Source organism: Dromaius novaehollandiae, chromosome 29 (genome assembly GCF_036370855.1).
Source record: "Dromaius novaehollandiae isolate bDroNov1 chromosome 29, bDroNov1.hap1, whole genome shotgun sequence".
NCBI classification, from domain to species: Eukaryota; Metazoa; Chordata; class Aves; order Casuariiformes; family Dromaiidae; genus Dromaius; species Dromaius novaehollandiae.
In genome coordinates, this window is record NC_088126.1 from 347,416 (window position 1) to 368,430 (window position 21,015).

The 21,015-nt window shown below is 71.1% G+C and overlaps 5 protein-coding genes across 8 annotated transcripts; 2 read left to right on the plus strand and 3 right to left on the minus strand.

The window, feature by feature from the left end:
• Window positions 1-1,843: 1,843 nt before the first annotated feature.
• TRIM46 (tripartite motif containing 46) lies at window positions 1,844-7,480 on the minus strand. Its single transcript, XM_064498829.1, has 10 exons — window positions 7,278-7,480; window positions 6,580-6,835; window positions 6,032-6,375; window positions 5,681-5,824; window positions 5,322-5,417; window positions 4,914-5,167; window positions 4,636-4,757; window positions 3,196-3,495; window positions 2,754-3,051; window positions 1,844-2,574 (listed from the first exon to the last, which is right to left on the minus strand). The coding sequence occupies exons 1-10, from the start codon at window positions 7,338-7,340 to the stop codon at window positions 2,199-2,201; spliced, it is 2,253 nt and encodes a 750-aa protein (XP_064354899.1). The 5' UTR covers window positions 7,341-7,480; the 3' UTR covers window positions 1,844-2,198.
• Window positions 7,481-7,910: 430 nt separating this feature from the next.
• KRTCAP2 (keratinocyte associated protein 2) lies at window positions 7,911-9,549 on the plus strand. 2 transcript variants are annotated; one of them, XM_064498832.1, is made up of 5 exons: window positions 7,911-8,039; window positions 8,433-8,587; window positions 8,670-8,733; window positions 9,011-9,077; window positions 9,341-9,549. In XM_064498832.1, exons 1-5 carry the CDS (start codon window positions 7,919-7,921, stop codon window positions 9,459-9,461), a joined length of 528 nt encoding a protein of 175 aa, XP_064354902.1. In that variant the 5' UTR covers window positions 7,911-7,918; the 3' UTR covers window positions 9,462-9,549. The 2 variants fall into 2 exon arrangements, with proteins under 2 accessions (XP_064354902.1, XP_064354901.1); XM_064498831.1 differs by having other exon boundaries at window positions 7,922-8,039; window positions 8,382-8,587.
• A 1,944-nt stretch (window positions 9,550-11,493) lies between these two features.
• Window positions 11,494-12,321, plus strand: DPM3 (dolichyl-phosphate mannosyltransferase subunit 3, regulatory). The gene is made up of 2 exons (XM_026115095.2): window positions 11,494-11,588; window positions 12,010-12,321. Exon 2 carries the CDS (start codon window positions 12,016-12,018, stop codon window positions 12,292-12,294), a length of 279 nt encoding a protein of 92 aa, XP_025970880.1. The 5' UTR covers window positions 11,494-11,588; window positions 12,010-12,015; the 3' UTR covers window positions 12,295-12,321.
• Window positions 12,322-14,505: 2,184 nt separating this feature from the next.
• On the minus strand, window positions 14,506-16,721 carry SLC50A1 (solute carrier family 50 member 1). Of its 3 annotated transcripts, none has more exons than XM_064498822.1 (6): window positions 16,413-16,481; window positions 15,842-15,919; window positions 15,631-15,754; window positions 15,390-15,551; window positions 15,190-15,309; window positions 14,676-14,917 (listed from the first exon to the last, which is right to left on the minus strand). In XM_064498822.1, exons 1-6 carry the CDS (start codon window positions 16,478-16,480, stop codon window positions 14,816-14,818), a joined length of 654 nt encoding a protein of 217 aa, XP_064354892.1. In that variant the 5' UTR covers window position 16,481; the 3' UTR covers window positions 14,676-14,815. The 3 variants fall into 3 exon arrangements, with proteins under 3 accessions (XP_064354890.1, XP_064354892.1, XP_064354891.1); XM_064498821.1 differs by lacking the exon at window positions 16,413-16,481 and adding an exon at window positions 16,309-16,400; XM_064498820.1 differs by lacking the exon at window positions 15,390-15,551 and having other exon boundaries at window positions 14,506-14,917; window positions 16,413-16,721.
• An 899-nt stretch (window positions 16,722-17,620) lies between these two features.
• On the minus strand, window positions 17,621-20,206 carry EFNA1 (ephrin A1). The gene is made up of 5 exons (XM_064498823.1): window positions 20,048-20,206; window positions 18,930-19,225; window positions 18,762-18,827; window positions 18,538-18,588; window positions 17,621-18,410 (listed from the first exon to the last, which is right to left on the minus strand). Exons 1-5 carry the CDS (start codon window positions 20,158-20,160, stop codon window positions 18,295-18,297), a joined length of 642 nt encoding a protein of 213 aa, XP_064354893.1. The 5' UTR covers window positions 20,161-20,206; the 3' UTR covers window positions 17,621-18,294.
• Window positions 20,207-21,015: the final 809 nt, after the last annotated feature.

Below are 21,015 nucleotides of genomic sequence, written 5' to 3' on the forward strand. Positions count from 1 at the left end.
CTCGCCTCGGGCTGGGCCAGGACGCCTGTGCTGGGGGCTGGGAGGATTTTGGCAACTACTGAAAAGCCAGAATAACAAGGAAACAAAACTTATATAAAGAAATCGTTTGTAACATCAGGCACGGGGCCAGAACAGGAACCAGAGGTGGGATGGGGCTGTGGTGAGCGCCCCAATCCCGCGGGGCTGGGGGGGGTGCTTTGGCTGCCGTGCAGGGTCCTGCACCTGCCCAAGCGGGGGACACTGCGGTGCTGGGAGGTGCTGGGGGCCGGGGTGCAAGCGTGGGGCTGGGGGTGCCGGCGCTGGGCAGGGCGGCGAGGAATCGAAATGAGCACCTGGGCTGGGTCCTACAAAGGAGCTGCTGTTTGCAAGGTGCCCTGCCCAGGCCCGGTGCCTTGGCAGGCCCGTGCCGTCCCGCGGGCGCTGTCCCCATGGCCCCCACCTGCCATCCTGCCCAAACAGCTGGGGCCGGCGTTGGCTCTGGGGCAGGTGCCAGCGCGAGGGGCCAGCCCTGCCACGCACGTGGCTCGGCCGCATGCCGCCGCTCCGTGTGCTCTCCGGCACGCGTTTCAGTGGCCAGGGGTCCTGCTCCCTGACCAGCCCCAGCAGGATGCTGTCTCCGGCCCCGGGATCCCAGAAGCCCTGAGCTGGACCAGCACCAGTTGGGACCCCCCAGCCCCCGTATGTACCCCAGTAATGCTATAGGGCTTTTCTCCACAGCCCTCCCGCGCTGCCAACCTGGAGCAGGAGCGCCCCAACGTCCCCTCGGCCCGGGATGGAGCAGCGAGCGTGAGAGCACCAGACACGTGGCTGGGCACAGCCTGGGCAGGGACCGCACACGTCAGCGCTGCGCAGAGGCGCTGGCCCAGGCCGCCAGCTTCGCCCCGGGCTGTTCCCGCGGCAGGATTGGCCTCTGCTGGCCGCGGCCCGAAGCACGGCCTCCCCGCTGGGCCCTGAGCGAGGATGGCTCTGCCCTGCGCGCTGCCTCCCTGAAGCTGCAGCTTCTTTCTCCTGCCCCAGAGGCAGCTGTGGAGAACTCTGGCATTGCAGTTTATTGTAGGAAACCATGAAAATACAGCAGTTATACAGTACAGAACCCATGAGAAACTACAGCAGCTCGGACGGCTCCCAGGGCCGAAGCGCCAGCCCGAGGGCCCTTGCGGTGGACAGCAGCCCCGGGGAGCAGGCACGTTTCCCTGCCACGCAGGCATCCCTGCGGGCCCAGCCTGCCCCAGCTGCGCGTGCTGGGCACCAGCACCAGCGATTTGGCACCAAACGGGGCGGTGTGACAGGGCAGGGCTGTGCTGAGCACGTCCCGCGGGGCTGGACGCCACGCCAGCACCCGCCGCTCTCCGGGCCTGCAGCGGGAGCACGTGCAGAGCGCGGGCGGGGGCATGGGCAGCGAGCGGGAGGGTGCCCGGGCAGGCAGAGCCGGGCCGGCAGGCGCAGGGACAGGGCTGTTCCCACGCAGCCGGGCCATGCATGCGGCCCCCGCGCTGGAAGAGCCACTCTCCTCGGCGGGGAGCGCAGGGCAGAGCGGACGGCAGCGCCCCGAGGAGAGCCTGAGGGCACCGTGGTCCCCCCTCCGGGCCCAGGGAGCCACGGGAGGGGTCCGGCAGTGGATGTGCCTGGCCGCGGGGCTGCAGCCAGGCCCGCTGAATCCGCGAGCCGCGTTGAAAATTAGCCATTTTAAAAAGTCTTCAACCCTCTTTCCAGCCCAGCCTCCCCCCTCCCCACCGCAGCTGCCTCCCCCACCCCAGCCAGTGTCCAGCCACTTCCCCCCACTGTCACCCCGACCAGCGCCTTCCCCCCACCCAGCACAGCCCCTGAGCCCCACGTCCCACTCACACCCCCCCCTCCCTGGTCCATCTCTAGGGCTGAGCCACAGACTGACCCTCTGCCAGGACCTGCACCGCATCCTCCCCCAGCCCTGCCGGAGCCCCAGGTCTGAGCAGCCTTGAGCAGAGCTGGAGGAAGGGGCAATGGACGGGGAGAGGAGGGGACGGCAAAGCAGCCTTCCCCCCACCCCATCCCACAAAACAAACACTTGGCCAGCTCCAAGCCATCGGCAGGGCTGGGTCTGCCCCCACCGTGCTCTGCTCCCGGCTCAGCCGTGCCCCCCGTTACCCCTTCAGGCCCTAGAGCTCGCTTGGCAAGGAGGAAGGGGTCACAGCAGACTGTGCAGGGAGCACGGGCAAGGCTCAGTCCAGCTTGGCGAAGCCCCCGATGGTCACTTTACGCTCCTGCTTGTTGGCCACCAGCTCCTGGAGATGCAGGGCACCCCCTCCGATGAAGCAGAAGGCAGGGCAGACGGGCCCGGAGCAGTCCACGCCGCACTCCCAGAGCTCGCGGAAGGACACAGCGTCGTAGAAGCTCACCTTGCCCTGCTCGTAGTCCAGGCAGATGCCGATGCGTGGGGGCAAGGGCACAGTGCAGCCGTTGGGGTCGCGAGAGGTGAGCCCTGACCCGTGCGAGAGCAAGATCTTGCCCATGCCAATGGTCAGGAAAGCGTAGGGTGGGGGCGCATCCACCGTTGTGTCTTCTGCTCCGCTGTCGTGGCCGCTGTCGGGGTCGTACCTGTGGAAGGAGGACAGGTTTAGTCCTGGTGCGGACACGCGATGGACGCGCTGGGGGGCCCTGTGGGGAGCCAGGAACTGGCTGAATACATCCACGAGAAGGGGTCCCCCCCTTCATACCCCGGGGCCACCACGATCCCTGGGATGCTGGACCAGTGCCTGCACCGAAGCCCTGCTCACCTGGGGCTCACGACGTCCTGTGGCACCTGGAACCACTCCTGCAGTTTGCTCTCCAGCCCTACGCCCACCTTGACCAGGTAGGAACTGGGGTCCACGCAGCAGGCCCAGTAGTTCTTGCCCTGCGTTATGGCCACGTCGCCGATGACCAGGTCGATGGAAAGGTGGCAGCTGGTCATGAGGCGCTCGGCAGCAAAGAGCATGGGGATGCCGGGGACGCTGCGCACGGCGCGCTGGTCCTTGCTGATGGCCAGCCGGTCCCGGTTAAAGCCCCAGCGGTTGTCAAGGAAGAAGTTCAGGACTGCGGAGAGGAAGAGAGAGGCAGGTGAGAAGGGGGAGCTTCTGGGGTGGAGTGCGGGGCAGTGAACACCACAAACGGCTGGCAGGAGGAAAGAGACACTGCTCTGAATTCCCCTGCCTGGGGCCATGCTGGGGATCCCCTCACCTGGGGCGGGTGGTGTGTGCAGGTAGATGTCCTCGCTGTACTCCCCAAACCCCGCCTTGTTGCAGCCCTTCACCCTGAGCACGTAGACGCTGTCAGTGTCCAGGTACTCCACGAGGGCGCTGGTGCCGCGCACCTCCTCCCGCCGCTGCCACAGTTTGAGCCCCTTGGCCTTGGTGTCCGTCTTGCGGTACTCCACCGTGTAGTGCCAGGCGGGCGGCGAGTGCTGCGGCAGCCGCCAGCACAGGAAGATCTGGTCGTAGGCGTAGGTGCGCTGCGTGTCGATGACGGGGGCCTCGGGCGCTGCGGGGAGAGGCACGGGCGGGCATCAGGCAGCGTCCCCCCGGCAGGCGGGGAGGCGGCCAGACGCAGGGAGGGGGCATTCCGGACGGACGCACAACCAGCAGGAGTCTAGGGGGATCTGACTGCAGAGACTGTGTGTAGGCACCAGAGGAGAGAGAGAGTCAGGGAGACAGAGGAGCTAGCTGCTGTGAGGCTCCAGGGACCAGACAGGCTGAGTGCAAGTCGGGGGGAGGGAGGGGGAGAGAGAGAGAGAGAGAGAAGGATGATGGAGACAGCAGGAGAGGAGGAGGGGAAGAAGATGGGGATGGCAGAGTGGTGTGAAGATGTGAGTGCAATTGGAGCAGGGAGGCTGGGGTGGGAGAGAGAGGCTGCGAGATGAGTGGATGAGAGGACAGAAATGGGGTGAGGAGGGGACAGGGATGGCAGGAGGAGCAGCAGCAGATGGAGGGATGGGGGCAGATCGGGGATGGAGGTTGGGAGCAGAGCCACCACCTGCCACCACCAGTGGGCAGAACAGGGATGGAAGAGGATGGCAGCAGAGCAGGGATGGGGCAGGAATGGGGATGGAGGGATGGAGGGATGGGACAGAGAGAGCAGGGGTGGCTCTGGGGCAGGGGAGTGACTTGCCTCAGTTACTTCAGTGACGACTCAGCAGCGGCCGCAGCCTATAAACAAAGAGAGGTAGAAGCAGGTCTGAAAAGTGTTGCCAGCCGGTCCTGGCAGGGCCCACGTGGCACCTGCCCTGGGGGAAGAGCGCCTGCCCTGCACATGGGCGTAGGGCCTGGGGCCACCTCCACTCAGTACTCACCCTCCGGCTGTGCGGCTGCCACCGCCTGGCACCGCGGCCCTGCCTTTCCTGCCCCCTCGCCTGGCAGCCCCCACGCAGGGCAGGGGCAGGAGCATGGGGCAGGGATCACCTCGGAGCCTGCTGGGGCAGGGGCCGTCCCTGACGGGGAGGGGAGGGAAGGGGAGCAGAGCAGGTGGATCTGTGAGCACCTGCCTGGAGCACAGCCCTTTGCAGCCGGGGCTCCGCGGGAGGAGACAGGCCAGGTGGGCACGGAGCTGCTCTGCCCACAGGGGCTGTACCTTGGCACAGGGCACAGCCAGTGCCATCGGGTGCCAGGATCCTGCTGCGTTTACCTTTGATGAAGGCCAGGTCTGTGAGCAGCTTCAGTTCCCTACTGACATCCAGCTGGAAGTGGCTGAAGGAGGCGGTGGCTGCAGGCCGGAAGCTCTGCAGCGAGTCCGTGGCCCTGAGGATCCTGTAGTACAGGAGAGCAGGGATGTGGGGGTGGCACATGGGGGCAAGAGGAGTCTCCTCAGGCCCTCAACAGCCTCCATCCCACGGGCAAACGCCTTTAGCTTGGGCACCGAGCCCAGGTGCGAGCACATGTCCACACCAGGTCCCTGTGAGGTACCTGTTGTGCAGCTGCTTGGCAGCCTGGACAAAGCAGGGGTGGTCGGTCTCCTTCAGCACCTCCTGGGCATAGCCCACCATGCCCGAGTTCTCCAGCATGGCCTGGTGCTCTTGGATCTGGTAACGGAGGCTGGCCAGCCGCTCCTGCTGGCACTCCTCGATCGCCTGCAGCAGGGACGCCCGCTTCTCCTCCAGCATCACACACAGGCCCTGGATCAGCTGGGACACCTCCTCCTTGGCCTGCGACCCGTTCGCCTGCCGAAGGCAGCACAGTCAGCACACAGCGCGGGCTGCCCTCCCTCCCCACGCCGGAAACAGGCTTGGGAACGGAGAGCGGACCGGCCAGGCGGTGCCATCGCCCACCTGGCAGGGCCACCCTCTGCGGCAGGCGAGCACCTCGTGCCCTTACCTCTGCGTGCTTCACAGTCTCCTCCAGCTCAGCAATCTGTGTCTGCACCGTGTCCTGGCTGCTCAAGATGTAGGCAAGGCTCTTTGTCAGCTTCTCCTGCGAGGAACAGGGGGAGGAATGAGGCCAGTCGCAGCCAGGCCCATACGCCCCCGATCCACCTGGGGCTGGCCAGCACAGAGTGGCATCAGCGCTGCAGCAAACCGAGCCCCTGGCCCATCTGTGCGAGAGCTGCTGGAAGAAGGGCCCAGCCTGCGGCCTGCTTTCCTTCCCGTCGAGCGCTGCCGGCAGTGCCCTGCATCCCTGCGGAGGAGCGTGCCCCCGCCCCGTCCGTGCGGCCCGCTGTCCCCAGCAGCCCTTACCCTGAGTGCCTGGTAGGCGCTGAGCACGGGGGTGATCTTGTGGCTGGTGTGAGTGCGTCGCACGCGGCAGAGCTGGCACACCAGGCGCTGACAGGTTTTGCAATAGTGAGTCACCTCCTCCTTGTGCTCTGGGCACATCAGACCCTGCGCGGACACAGGGGAGCTCAGGGGGTTCTGCCTCCCTGCTCAGCCCCCTTCGGGGTCTCCTGCCCCGCTTGTCTGCCGTGGCGCAGGAAAACCCCAAACGGGAAAGACCCAGAGGGAGAGGGTGCAGGGCGCCTGCGGGTCCCCCAACCCTCCCCGGCGCCCTCAAGGCAGCCCGGCCGTCTGGTTTGCCTGGGGAGGCCGTACCTTGGGGCGGAAGGTGAGAGTGGGCGGCGTGGGCTCGTGCTGAGCCTTCTGCGTCCCCCAGGGGTGGTAGAGCTTGAAGCACTCGTTGCAGAAGCTGGACTTGCACTCGGTGCAGCCCTTGGTGGCCTCGAGCTGCGGGGGCTTGCAGAACTGGCACATGATGGCGGCGCTGATGTTGATGGTCTGGCGGTACCGCTCCACGATCCGCTCCAGTGTCAGGTTGCGGAAGAGGCTGCCCAGGCCCCGCTCGCCCAGGTCCACGTCCCGCTGGCAGGCCGGGCAGGGGAAGCTGATGGTCTGGGGGTGCACGGTGCCCCGCTTCCGCCCGGGGTAGGTGCCGAAGCCTGCGGGAAGCGGGAAGGGCTCGGGCGCTGCTCGGCCGCTGGCGCCGCGCCGGGCGGCAGCATCCCCACCTCCCCCTGCCGCGCGGCCCCGCTCCCACCGGGACGAGTGGGACCTCCGCCCTCCAGGGCACACAGGCCCCTTCCCACCGGGACGAGCGGAACCCTCCGCCCTCCGGGGCACACGGCCCCCTTCCCGCCGCCCACCTGACTTGAGGAGCCGGTCGAGGCGGTCGGGCTTGGGCACGGGGCGGCGGGGCAGGCGGGGGCTGCGGGTGGCGGGCGTGGAGGCGGGCGAGGAGGGCTCCGAGGCGGGGTCGCAGCAGAGGTAGCCGTGCTGCACCAGCACCTCGCTGGCGCACACGTGGCACACGTTGTGCAGGCAGGGCAGCGCCAGCGGCTGCTTGTACATCTCCTTGCACACGGGGCAGATCAGCTCCCGCTCCATGTTCTTCATGCTGGTCTGCGGGGGGAGACGGGCCGAGCGTCACCGCGGCAGGCGGCCTGCGGCCCGGTGCAGCCGCCCACGGGCTGGCGGCTCCCCCGCGCCCGGCCCCCACTGCTCGGGGGTCCCAGCAGGCCCGGGGCGGTGGGAGGCCCCGCGGCCTGCGCCAGGCCGGGCCCCCGCGGCAGCTCTACCCGCCATCGCCGCGGCCCCGGTGCCCTCCCGACCCCCCGGGCCGCGGCTGCCGCGTTGCCATGGCGACGCCGCCCCGATGCGGCCGCCCCCCCCCCCCCGAGGCCCGATTTCCCCCCAAGGGCCGCGGGCGCCGCGTTGTCATGGCGACGCCGCCCCGGTGCGCCCCCCCCCCCCGAGGCCCGGTGCCCCCCGGGCCGCGTTGCCATGGCGACGCCGCCCCGGCGCGGCCGCCCCCCGGTCCCGACGCCCCCCGCCCGCCGCTCACGCTGATGCGGACGAGCGCGTCCATGATGGAGGTGAAGGTCTGCAGGTCCTCGCCCTCGGCCATGACTCCGGGCCCGCGCCCGGGCGCCCGTCCCCGCGGCGGCGGCAGCAGCAGCGGCGGCCGCGGACGCCCCGGTGCGTCGCAGGGAGCGGCGGAGCCGGGGGAGGGCGGGCGGCGGCGGCGCGCATGCTCGGGCCGCGCGGGGGGGCGGCGGGGCGGGCGCTGCCGCCGCCCTGCGCCGCGGGGCGGCCCCGGCAGCCTCCGGGGGCGGCCGCGGGGCGGGGGGCGCGGCAGGCCCCGGCGGCAGCGGGGCTCGGCCTGCGCCGCGGATGGCTGCGGGCCGGCGGGGCGGGCTGAGCGGGGCCGGGAGCGGGGGGCGGCGGCGGCGCGGGGCCCCGGGCGCCCCGGTGCCGCTCGGGGCGGGCTGCTGCGCCCCGCCCGGCCGCCGTGGGGCGCGCTGGGCGGCAGCGGCGGCGCTGCAGTGCCACGCCCGGCCGCCAGGCGGACTCGGAGCTCGCCGAGTGGCGGTGCCCGCGGGGCGGGGCGCTGCCCTCGCGCATGCGCGGCAGCGCCGCCGTGCTCTACTGCTCCCGCCGCGCTAGTGCTGCCGTGTCCTTGCCGGAGCGGCCGGCGCTGTGCGCATGCGCGGCCGCGACCCCCCTGCGGCGGGGGCGGGGCTGGGGGCGGGGCCTGTGCGGAGAGCGGCGCGGCCGGACGGGCTCGGGGGCGCGCGGGCCGGGGGGATCCCGCGGGGCATCATGGGTAACGGGGGGACCCGCGGGGCACCGTGGGGAGCGGGGGGGGGCACCGGGGACACCCGGCGGGGCGCCGGGGGAATGGGGCCCGGCAGGGGCGCCATGGGAACGGGGGGGACCGACGGGGCTCCATGGGAACGAGACCTGCCAGGGGCACCGTGGTAACGGGGGACCCGCGGGGCACCATGGGAACAGGGCCTGTCAGGGGCGTCGTGGTAACTGGGGACCCCGTGGGGCTCTGTGGTAACGGGGCCTGGCGAGGGCACCGTGGTAACGGGGGACCTCATGGGGCACCATGGTGATGGGGGACCCCATGGGGTGCTGTGGTAACGGGGCCTGGTGGGGTCAGGCCAGGGCGGGGGCCCGGGCCGGCCGCCCTCAGCCGCCGCTCTGCCCCCAGCCGTGGGCACAGGCACGTCGCTGGCGCTCTCCTCGCTGGTCTCCCTGCTGCTTTTCGCCGGGATGCAGATGTACAGCCGGCAGCTGGCCTCCACCGAGTGGCTGACCATCCAGGGCGGGCTGCTGGGCTCCGCGCTCTTCATCTTCTCCCTCACCGTATCCTTTGGGGACGAGGGGCAGACTTGGGGGACTGGGGATCCCAGGCCGCCCTGTTTCTTCCCTTAACTCTGGTATCCAGGCCTTCAACAACCTGGAGAACTTGGTCTTTGGTAAAGGATTCCAGGCTAAGATATTCCCTGAGAGTAAGTCTCTGGCTGTGATCATGAGGCAGGAAGGGTCCACAGTGAGTCTACTTCCCGCTTCTGTGGTTATCTCAGCACCACCCTGTAGAAACAAAGGGTCCCAGCCCTAATCTGGGGGGAGTCTTCACCATGATAGTCCCCCTTGAGTGTTGTCCCTGCTGTAGGTAGGCTTTTCCTGTTGTCTCCCTGTGGTCCTGACCCCTGCTACCCCCAGGCTCAGGTTCATGAGTTGGGGCCGTGTGACTGTATCTTTGATCTCTCCTGTTTTGCTCTACAGTCCTCACCTGCCTCTTACTGGCTCTCTTTGCCTCTGGCCTCATTCACCGAGTCTGCGTGACCACCTGGTAAGTCCAGAGCCTGCCCCGCAGGGGGGACCGGCCTGGCCAGTCCCATCACGCAGCTGGGGCTGTTGCCGGGGGACCCCGACGGGCCGCGCTTGCTGCTGGCCAGAGGCAGGGGCACCGAGCAGGGCAGGGACCAGCGGCCTGCCCTGAGCTCCTGCGGTGACTGGCACCAGGCAGAGCGGGGCTGTCGGTGCAGCCCTGCCGCGTTCTTCCCCGACAGCAGCACAAGGGGTGCCGCCAACTAGCCTTTTCTTTTCTCCCAGCCTCATCTTCTCCATGGTTGGCCTCTACTACATCAACAAGATCTCCTCCACGCTCTACCAGTCTGCAGCACCCGTAGCTGTTCCCACCAAAGCTGTTGGCAAAGGCAGGAAGAGGAATTGATGTCCCATGGCCCCTCTCCAGGGGCGGCCTCCTCACCTCCAGCCTGCACTCGGACTCTGAGCCAACCAATAAAGCAGTCTCTTTGTAACTTCTTGTCTGCAGCTCCTTCAGGTCAAGTTCCCCTGACAGCGGCTCGGGGCCCCTCTGCCAGCTGGCAGCCTGGCTTCCTTTACAGTGCTTTGCATTCACAGGCGGTGCCGCAGAACTGTCCTGGCTGCTCTTCCAGGTGCAAACCTGGCTGCAGTGGGGCCTGGGGTGCGTTTTCCTCCCTGCTGGTGCCTGAGACAGGGGTGGTGGCACTGCGGGAGACCAGTGAGGGCCGGCGCTGCTCTGCCTCTGCAGCCCCCGGCCTGCTTGGGGAGGGGGGAGCGATGGCGGACGTGCTTCTCGGTGTCGACTCAGCCTGACCCCGTGGAGCCCTCTGCCTCTAGGGATGGCGGCTCTCTGCCACGCTCCTGGGGAAGGGTCAGCGGAGATCACCGCCCCGGGCTGCAATTATCTGCGTTCCCGGGGAATCCACACCTCGCTGCTCCAAGGAGCAGCCGTAGGACGCGGGGCTGCATGGGCTGGGCACGTGGCACCACTCAGGGCCTCCTGCTGCCTTGGGTGCCCAGGAGGAACAGCAGATTCCCCCTCCTGAGGACGGTGCTCTCTGCGTTTGTAACTTCATCGGCAACCAGAGACAACATCTGCCAGCGCTGCGAGCAGACCGCACCCCTTCCACGGCGCGCCGGGCCGTGTCCCATCTGCATCGCCAGCTGCTGCGCGGTGCTTTCTGGCGGGCTGTGCAGTGAAACCCAGCCTGCAGCTGGGGAACGCTTTCTGCTGCTGCAGTGGGTCGTTGCGCAGCGGGGGAGGCTGAGCGGGCTGCGTGGCCGGGGGTCGGGGCACACGTGTGAGCCCAGCCTGTCTGGAGCAGCCCAGACGGTCTGTGATTCAGTGCCGAGGAGCGACGGGAAGCCAGGCTCTTCCCCCGAGCATCCCTGGGCCAGCAGAGTCTGGGCTGGGAGGCAGCCCACAACCCCCCTTTCGCCCAGCTCCAGCAATGAAAATGTGCTGACAACATCTGTCTAGACCTGCAAGGCAAGGAAAATCCCAGCGGAGCCAGGCAGGTAGGAGCAGGCTCTGGCTCCAGGAGGAGATCAGCCTGGCTGGGTCGAGCTGTGCGCAGGAGCCTCCCCTGGCTGGGGGGTCCTGGTGGCCAGCGGAGGGGCTGCGCCAGCGCTCCCAGCCCGGCCGTGGGGCTCTTCCACAGCCGCTCCCGTCTGGCGGGCGATGGAGGTGTCGAACAAATGCAGGCCGCAGAGCGCAGCCCCCGTCCCTGGCGGTGCCGTCTGGGCCGCCTGGCTCCCGTTCCACTCCAGCTCTGAGCACAGCTTGCGGGGAGCTGCCACGGCTCTGTCAGTGCTGGTGGGGGCACAAAGCCCCTCCACGGTCCTCCCTGCGCGGCCCCCGCCACGCACAGGCAGCGTCCCTGCGGCTCCAGCCAGGGGGACCCAGGAGCAGGGGGGACACTGCGGGCAGGGGGCCCCAGGAGCAGGGGGGACCCTGGGGCTGGGGGGCCCCAGGAGCAGGGGGGACCCTGCGGGCAGGGGGACCCAGGAGCCGGGAGGACCCTGGGGCTGGGGGGCCCCAGAAGCCGGGGGGACCCTGCGGGCAGGGGGACCCAGGAGCCGGGAGGACCCTGGGGCTGGGGGGCCCCAGAAGCCGGGGGGACCCTGCGGGCAGGGGGGACCCTGGAGCAGGGGGGACCCTGGAGCCGGGCCGCTGGGCCCGGGGCCGTGGGAGCGGGTGCTGGCCGAGGCCGGCTCCCACGCCTGCCCGCCGGCCGGACGCGGAGGAAGCCAGGTGCTTCCTGCCGCCGCGGCCGCCGCCAACAAAGCGCGGCGGCTTCCTGCGGGCACCGGGGCCGGCGCGGGGGCGCTGCGCTGCCCCCCCCCCCCCCCCCGCCCGTCCGCAGGGGGCGCGCCCCGCATGGGGGGAGGCGGCTTAGCGCATGCGCGCTTCTACGTGGCGCTGCGGCGCTGCGGACTACAGCTCCCATCGCCCCCCGCGCCGAGCGGCCCTCGCGGGTGACGTCAGCTCTGCGACGGGAGAAAGCGTGCGGGCTGCGCTGGACCGAGCCAGGTCGAGGGGGGGTGGTCCTGAGCCACCGGGAGGGGCCGGGATCGGGGCCAGGGCCGGTTCGGGAGGAGCACCGGGGCCGGGATCCCACCGGGGCCGGTCCTAGGGGTGGCTGCCGGGAGCTGGGTTCGGGGGAGCCCGCAGGGGGTTCGGTGCCGGTCCCGGCCCGGTTGTGCAGGCCCTGGAGGAGGGTCGGTACCGGGATCTATTCGGGAGGGCCCGGAGGAGGGTCCGTACCGGGTCCCGGCCCGGTTGTGCAGGGCCCAGAGGAGGGTCGGTGCCAGATCCCAGCCCGGTTGCACAGGCCCTGCAGGCGGCTCGGTACCTCAGGAGGTCCGGTGCCAGGTCCCGGCATGGGGTGGTTCTGTCCGGTCCGGTCCGGTCCGGGTGCTGCCTGGCTCACAGCCCCTCTCTCCATCCGCAGGCCGCCATGACCAAGCTGGGGCAGTGGCTGTGGGGCCTGGCCCTGCTGGGCTCGGCCTGGGCCGCGCTGGCGCTGGGGCCGCTGGGCCCGCGGGTCCCGCCGCCCTGCCGCCAGGTCCTGCTGCCGCTGCCCGTCTACCTGCTCGTGGCCTTCGGCTGCTACTCCCTGGCCACCGTCGGCTACCGCCTGGCCACCTTCAACGACTGCGAGGAGGCAGCCGCCGAGCTGCAGGAGCACATCGGGGCGGCACGGGCCGACCTGCGCCGGCGAGGACTGCAGTTCTGAGCGCCCAATAAAGCCGGGTGACGTGAAGCACGTGAAGGGTCCCTGCGCGCAGCTGGCGTGGAGCGAGGCCGCTCTGCGCTGGGGGCAGTGTGAGGTTGGTGTTGGGGGGGCTGCGAGCAGAGGGAGGGCTTCGTGCCCCTCCGCCCGGGCCTCCCGGCGCCGCCCCGCGAGGGCTGCAGGGGAGCTGCTCGGTCTCGGCCCGGCCTCGTTCGGTCCCGGAGCCAGGCCGCGGGGCGGGTGCATTCCCTGCTGCCCCTCAGATGTGGTTCCAGCCCGCGGAGGAGTCATCCCGACCCACTGGCCCGTCTCCAGCGGGAGGAGGAGAGCGCGAGTCACAGTGGAGCGGGCGGCTCAGCCTTCAAAACGCAGAGTGCCCGGAGCCTGCGGTCTCCCCTGGCCTGCCGGGGCTGCTGAGCCCGGGGCTGCTCCGGGCTCCTGGGGAAGGTTGTGGTGCGGCTGCTGCCCTGCCCCGCGCCTTTTTGGGAAGCAGGAGGCAGCCGCCGGCTCCGGAGCACCGCGCAGGCTCACCTTGGCGCGGGGCCGGGGGGGGTGTGTGTGGGGGGCCTGTCATGGGGCTGGCACTGTGGGGCGCAGGGGCGAGAACCCCAGCCGGGGCGCCTCCCCCCACCAGACGCGCGACCCTCGCCGCCCGCCTGGCTGGAAGAGCTGCGCTGCTGGTGACGCATGCCGGGGCCTGCCTGCCTGGCAGCCTCCCCGGCTGCTTCGCATACCAACCGAAGGACTTTCTTGTTTTTAATTATCAGCTGCGCATCCTTCTGCAAAAAAAGGAGCAGTTGGTATCGTAAGGGAGGACTTGGGCTAATTAAGAGGAGCGACTAATGAGCTGTTTCCTGAGCAACAGTGGTAGCTCGGAGCAGGGGGGCAGCTCCGGCCGTCTCGCCCCGGCATGGCTGTCGGGTCGCAGCATCCCAGGCCGGGCGAAGCAGCGCCTCGTCAAGCCGCAGCCTCGGCTGTGGGGAGCACCCGCAGCCCGTAGCAAGGGACACGCTGGGGGGTTGTAGCAGGGGCAGCGGGCGAGAGCAGCAGCCCTGCCGCAGGTGGCCAGTAGCAGTACAGCGAGGGCCTTTCCCAGCGCGGGCACGTGCCCACGGCAGGTGCTCGCCTCCCCGGCAGATCCTCGGCGTGTCCCGGCCGCTCCTCCCAGCCGCTCGCGGCGCATGCCAGCTGGGGCGACCGCACAGCTGCCAAGTTTCTGCCCGGTGCGTCACCGGGGAGAGTCGCCCTCCTCTCTGCCGTGGTTGTCCCTCCGCGCTGCCGCTGTGGCCTCCAGCCCGGCGGGACGGCGCTGCCATCCCCGATAAAGGGGCAGCCGGGCACCTGCCGTGGCAGTGGTGAGCGTCGAGGGGAATGCGCCGAAGGAGCTTCCCCGAGGGCCGAGGCCGCACGGGTGGCAGCAGGACAGAGCGTGCCGGGGAGCCCCGGCAGTGGCGGCGGCTGCTCTGGGCTGGGGCACTGGTGTTATTCTCTCCCCCCAGCCGCTGTTTTGGCCCAGGCCCTGTTTTTGTCACGGTGGGATGCTTGCCTGTGTATTGATTTTTCCCAGAACACGTCCCAAGGTGTAAACGAGTGCGAGTGTCTGAGCTGCAGCGCAGGCTCAGCCAAATTCCTGGTAACTGCTTCCTTAATCCCGCCTGCGTCATCCGGCTGGAGGAGCGTGCCTGCGCCAAGTGACCTGCCAGCGAAGGGGGCAGGGAGGCTGCTGCCACGGGCGAGGGACAGACCCAGCGCGGCAGGGGGCCAGGCCCCGCCGGGCCCAGGGGCTCCCGCTTCGCGTGGATCAGGCATCTGCTGTGTAACTTTGCAATTGGCACTTGCTCCTGTCCTGCTGGTGATGCGACTGCCTGATAACTTCATTCCAGATCATTGTTAATTCATTAATTGAGTTTGACTCCAGTCCAGCTTATCGCCTTGATTTGATGTGCACGCTCAATCGCCGTGGCTTTTAGGATGTTAATTGATTTTAAGTTTGCCTGCGTGACGGCTGGTAGCAAGCGCAAGCTGCGGGAGTGACTTTTCTTGCCACGTTGCAGCCGCTGCCGGGCCGAGCCGCTGTCCTGCACCTGCAGCCCCCGCCGCCTGTCCCGGCCCTGCGCCGCGTCGGTGCCACGGCGGCCAAGGCCTCCCGCGAGGGGCCAGCGATCGGCCCCGGGGCGAAGCGCAGCCGGCGAGGGAGGGCGCAGCAGTCGGTGCTGGGAAGAGTCTCTGATTTATTAAAAGGCACTTTAAATCCATACGAAAGAGGGGCAGGACGCCCCAGCCCCCCACACCCCACGCTGGGGGTGGACACCAGCGGCGGGGAGCAGCGTGGAGGGTCCCGGCGCCCTGGGCGGGCGGTGGGCGCAGGGAGGCAGCGCTGGCAGCAAACCAGCCGCCCCCAAACCCTGGGCCGTGGGCGAGGAGCGGCCGGAGGGGCCGAGGCCACGGGCTGCCCTGCCCCGGGCCTTGGTGGGCGGCAGCGCCCACTGTCCCGGTGCCCCGGCCGGGCCGCCGGTGGTCTCGCTCACGCGGGCAGAGGGCGGTAGGGCTTGTCCTGGCCCGGCGGGTACCGCCAGAACAGCCAGAACCGCAGGACGCTGGTGACGATCCCCGGCACGTTGGGGACCTGCGGGAGGACACGGGGACGAGCGGATCTACCGTCGCGTGGCGCTCCCGTCGCCGCCCTCCCCCACCGCCGCGCCAGCAGCCCCGCGTTGCCGGGGGAGATTTATTGGCCTTATACCATCCAATTAATTAAAATCAATACTCATCCCTCCGAGCCTAGTCACGGGCTGGGCCGTGTGACAGGCGCCGCCGGCCGGGACCCAGCACCGTGGGGGGGCTGCCGCCCGGCGTGGGGCAGGGCCATCCCGCGCCCCCCCCCCGCACCCCACGCACCGTGATGTACGGGTCGCGGAGCTGCACGCCGTACAGCGTCCAGCTGGCGGAGGCCAGGAAGGTGGTGACCGTCAGCGGGAAGGACAGGCAGCGCGTCGACCTGGTCCGGAGGATCTTGGCCTGCCGAAGGCGGGGGAGAGCTGCAGCCCCGGGCGCGCGGGGCGCCCCGTTCCCCCCCCGTCCCCCCGCACCCCACGCACCAGGTCGGCCAGCGGCGAGAGGTACATGCTGATGGTGAAGAGGCTGCAGAAGAGCCCCAGCCGCGCCAGGCGGGTGCCCACGTCCGGCACCAGCAGGTTGAAGTAGCAGTAGCCGGCAGCCAGCACCGCCAGCAGCGCCAGGCTCCGCAGCAGCACCCACCGCTGCGGCACAGACGGGGCGCGGTCAGCCAGTGAGGACCCCCCCCCAAACACCCCCACCCCGCAGCGGGGCTGCGCCCACCTTGGCGGGGCTGTAGTAGAAGTACACCAGGATGTAGAGGGTCTGCAGCGCGGCGCCGATGGTGTTCACCGCGATCAGCGTCCAGTCCTGCTTCAGGCAGCCGTAGCCCAGCCAGCTCAGGTTGCTGCGGGCACACGGGGCTGAGATACTGGCACCGTGGCGGCGTGTGCCCCCCGGCGACAGGGACCCCCCCCCCAAAACCCCCGCGTACTTCACGTCGGTGGTGAGGAAGGGCAGGAACTGGATGTTCTCCACGCTCTGTGTTGTGACCATCTGGCGCAGGTCCGACCTGGGGAGGGCAGCGAGGCCTCCTGGGTGCCCAGGTGTCCCTGTCCCAGAGCAGACCCCCCATCGGGGCCCCCTCCAGAGGCACTCAAAATACCCCAGTGTACCCCCTGAACCTGCCCCACTACATGGCCCATTGCACACACACCCCCAATGTGCCCCATAGCACCCCCCGGGCCTGCCCCACTGCACTCCCCGTTGCACCCCCAGCCCCCAATGCACCCCTGGGCCTGCCCCAGTGCACTCCCCGTTGCACCCCCAGCCCCCAATGCACCCCTGGGCCTGCCCCAGTGCACTCCCCGTTGCACCCCCAGCCTCCAAGGCACCCCTGGGCCTGCCCCAGTGCACTCCCCGTTGCACCCTGGCCCCCGGCCGCTGCCCTCCCCGCCCCACCGCCGGTGCCGGCGCCGCTCCCGGAAGCAGCTCCGGGTGGGGGTGGGGTCGGGCCCCCCCCGCCGCCGGTGCCGCCGCCGGTGCCGCCGCCGCGCGGGGCTCACAGGCCGGTCCCGAACATGGCGAGGGTGCAGGCGAGGCAGGCAGCGGCGAGCAGCGGCGGCGGGGCCATGCCGGCCGCGGGCCCGGGGCAGCGCGGCGCGGCGGCGCTGCCCGGGGCGGGGCGGGCGCGCTGCCGGGGGAGGGACCGGCCACGGCGCCGGCCGCCCCGACACCGCCCCGACGGGCGGGACCCGCCGCCCCGGGCGCGGGCCGCGTGTTCCGGGGTCCTCAGCCCCGCGATCACGCGTCCCTGGGGTCCCACATCCATGGGATTCCACATCTCTGGGGTCCCGCATCCGTGGGATCCCACATGTGCAGGATCCCAAATCCCTGGGATCCCGCCTTCCTTGGGTCCTACATTCCCGGGCTCCCCCAACCCCAGAGTCGCATGGCCCTGGCGTCCCAGGGCCCTGCATTCCCACAGCCCTGAGGAGCCCCCTTCCCCGGGCTCCCACAGCCCTGCGATCCCACAGCCCCTGGGATCCTGTGTCCCTGCCATCCCAACCCCCGGTGTCCCACATCGCTGTGCTCCGGGCAGCCGAGCCCCGTCCCCAGCCCACGGAGCAGCCGGAGGCGACCAGGCCGTGCACCGGGTCCGTCCGGGCAGGGACAGGCACCCGCAGCGAGGACCCGCAGGGCCGGGGCATGCTCCGGCATCATTAGCGCACGCCGGTAACGACATCCCGCCAGCACTATGGGGGTCCTGGTGGAGGTGGCCTGGCTGCTCGTGCCCTTGTCCCCTTCCCGGCCACGTTTGGTGCCCTTGGGGCAGCACAGGGCCTTTGCCGGAGGCCTGGAAAGCGGTGGCAGCAGGGGAGGGCTGCCTCCCCCACCCCGGAGGGCTCTGCAGCTCCAGATAAGAACAACCGATAGCGCTGGCCCTGGCCCGTCCAGGGCACTTTCCACTTCAAAGCCCTCTGTAAACACCAGCCAATTAATTAATTAGCCAGTGCTCAGCAGAGGGGCAGCAGCCACTGCCCGGTCCAACCCTGGCAGCCAGGATGGCCACAGGCCAGGGGTGACGGCGCCTGGGAGCCAGGACCCCTGGGGCAGGGTCCCATCCCGGGAAGGGTCCCATCCCGGGGAAGGCAGCAGCCGTGCAGGGGTCCCCCCGCACCGGGCCAGGCTGCTCCCGGACCCAGCCCGGTGCTGAGCTGGGCCCCGCAGGGGCACCCTGCTTCGCTCCCCCCACCCGGCCCAGGCGCTCCGCTATCAGCTCAGTTATTTATTCAAGACAATCATATAAAAATTCCAGTGTTAGAAAGCTGTACAAACAATGAGGCAGTCCAAACGCCCCACGCTGGGTACTCGCCCCTCCGGCACCGGGCCGCGGGCTCTGGGCCCCCGGTGCAGAGGCCAGGGCCAGCCCCCCAGAGAGGCCGTGGGGCGCGGGGGGGCCGTGGGGCGTCAGCACTCTGGGCCGCAGGAAAGGGGCAGCTCCCGCTTCCCCGCTCCGCTAGCTGCCTGGCATCTCCGGCATTTCCAGGCCTGCTGCTCCCCGTTGTGCTCCCAGCCCCGCTCCCACGGCACAGCCGGTGCCGGGGCTGCTGGCAAGGCCAGCGCCGTGTCCCTGCCTGCGGGACACAGCCCCACGCGAGCCCACGGCGTGCAGGGAGGGCGCGCTCGGCGCCGGGGGGTGCCAGCCCCCCACGCCATCCAGTCCAGGGCGCAGGGCCCCTCCGCTCGGTTGCGGTCCTTAGCTGCCAAGAGCCCCCTTCCCGCGCAGGCAGGGCACCGTGGGGCTCCCCACGGGCTTCGGGTGCTCAGCACGGCTTCGGGGGCCCCCTAATACTGACAAGTCCTCGGTCTGCCAGGATGCGGCCGGGGGCCGCGGCGGGGTGCGCGTGCGGGACGAAGCGGCGGCGGCGGCTCGGTCCGGGGGCATCACAGCCCCTGTGGCACCAGCAGCGGCAGCAGGAGGCTGACGAAGGCGAAGGGGCTGCTGCCCCGCATGGCCGAGTTCTGCCCCACGCTGCGCAGCACGTGGGCGGCCGCGTCGTCTGCGGGGAGAGCGGTGCCGTGAGCGTCCCCGAAGGTCGGGCCGAGCCCCGGGGGCCGGAGCAGCCCCGCCGACAGCCCGCCCGTGGCCCCGGCGCCGTGCCGAGCCGGCGGCCACCCCCCGCCTACCTGCCTGGATCCTGCCCTTGGGCGTCGCAGCCGGGACAGGCGGCGCCTGAGCTGGGGAGCAAAGGGAGAGGGGCAGGTGAAGGGCTGCCGAGCCCCGCTCCCGCCTTGCCGCCGGCGCCTTCCCGGCCGGAGTGCCCAGGCCCCGCGAGACCGGTAGCGCCAGGCACCTTTGGGCCCAGCCAGGGAGGGCGGCACGGAGAAGCCGGCTCCCCGCAGATACTCACTGGCTTTGCCGGCCACCGTCACCTTCAGCTTGAGGCAGGTCTCCCCGTGGTGGTGGATCGGCTTGGCTGGAAGCGAGAGAGGCGGGTTAGGAGCAGCGACGGCGGCCGGGGGGGGGAGGCGGCAGGGCCCCCGTGCCAAGGTGGGGGCCGCCCAGCCCTGGCACTCACAGATGTAGTAGTAGCTGTGTCCCTCCTTGAACTCCTTGCCCAGCGTGAAGGGGGTGAAGCGCTGGAACTTCTCTGAGAACTTCTCGGGGCCGTGCAGGGCGCTGGGCTTGTTGCACTCCCAGCGGATCTGCTCCTTGGAGCGGGGCTTGCAGGCGGCATAGTCCTCCCGCTCCACCAGGTAGAGCGTGTAGCGCTCCATGGCGTGGGGCGCCGCGCTGCCCGCCTCGTAGTGCGGGCAGATGATGTCCAGGTAGTCATTGAGGCGCACCTCCACCGTGTAGTCACTCCACAGGAACCTGCGGCCGGGGGGAGGCTCAGAGGGCGCCAGCAGGGCTCTGCCCGGCTCCCGGCCCCCCCGCCGCCGCGCGAGGCGGAGGCGCGGAAGGGAGAGCCGTCCGCCCTCCAGCTCAAAGTCCAAGGCGGCGCAAACCTCAGCCCCGCTCTTCCCGGTACGGGTCCCCGGGCCGCCTTCTCCTCCCGGGCGGGGGCAAAGGCTCCGCGGCGCCCCGGGGATGGCGCGAGGGGCCTCGGCGGCGGCTCCCGGGGGCCGGGCGGACCGGGCCGGGCCTCCCCGCCGCGGGCTCCGGAGCCGCCGCCGAGCCGCCGCCCGCTCCGGCGGGACCCGCCGCGGGGGGTGCTGCCCCGCCGCGGGGGCCGGCCCGGGGGCGCCGGCGGGGCTGGGACCCCCCAGCCCGGGAGGCGACGCACATCCTGCCGCCGGCCGGGGCCGTGTTTGTCAACACGCTTCCCTGTGCCCCGGCGCCTGGGCTGGCGCGGCGCCAGCGCCGTCGGGGAAGGAAGAGGCCGATCTCCAGCGCGGCCCTGGGAAAGGAAGGGCCCCCCGGGCCGCACCTGGCCCCGGCACCGCGCTCCGCGCACCGCCCCGCGGCCGCCGCTAAGCGCTGCCACCGCCCCGCTGCGGGGGGAGGCACCGGGGCCGCCCCGCGGCGATCGCCCCCCCGGGCCCCTCCGCGCCCCCAGCCCGGGCCCGGCGGCGGCCCCGAACAAAGACGGCGGCGGCGCGCCCCGGCCCCGCCGCGCTCCCGGCCGCGGCCCGCGCCCTCGGGGCGCCCCGAGCTCCGGCCGCCCCGACGGGGGGCCCCGACGCGGGCACTCACTTGGGGTTGGAGCTGTTCCAGAAGACGGTGTGGCGCTCGGCCGCCGCCCCGCACAGCGCCAGCAGCAGCGGCAGCCCCGGCAGGGGCAGCCCCGGCAGCCGCAGCCGCTCCATGCGCTCCGCGGGCTCGCTCGCGCCGGGCGGGGCAGCGCGCCCGGCCCCGGCCTTAAGTAGCGCCGCGCCGCCCCGCCCGCCCCCCGCCGCCCCGCCCGCCGCACCGGGCCGCGGGGCCGCGACACAACAACAACACGGGCGCGGCGGGGCGCCCCGGCGGCACCGGGCCCCGCGGAGCGCAGCGGCGGGGTGCAGCGGGCCTCCCCGGGCCGTGCGTCGGCTGCACCGGGCCGCCCAGCCGGGTACCCCCGCACCGGGCACTGGGGTCCCCGTCAGGGCCGTGCCGGGCTGCCCCGGGTGCCGGCCGGGCTCTGCAGGGTGGAGGCCGCGGGGATGCAGGGGAAGGTGGCACGGAGGGCACCGGGGCTGCGCCCGGGCTCTGCTCCCCGGGGTGGCGGGGCTGCCGGAGCCCGTCTCCGCCGTGCTGCCGCCCCCGCAGCGGGTGCTCCTGGGGGCACGGCCCGGGGCGTCGTGCCACGCAGCGGGGCCACACGTGCGCGTGGCTCACGCCGGGTCGCAGCACACGCATGGCTTGTGCTGGGAGCACGGCCTGGTGCCTGCCCCACACGCCGGCGGGGCTGCGCGGCGGGGGAGTGGGGGGCTTCCTGCGGCCCCGTGCCCGCCCTCCCGCGGTGGCCCCGCAAGACTGGCCTGCAAGGGGCTCGTTCTCGTCCCCCGCGGGCCTCGCCGTAGAAACCACTTTATCTGAGGTGTTTGGGGACATCAAGAACACCTGGATAAATGGGGGCCTGGGGAGCTGGAGGAGCTGCTGATAAGGCGGAGGGGACAGGGAGAGGCTGGGGTGGTCAGCGGAGCCCTCCTCCTCCTCCTCCTCCTCCTCCTCCTCCTCCTCCC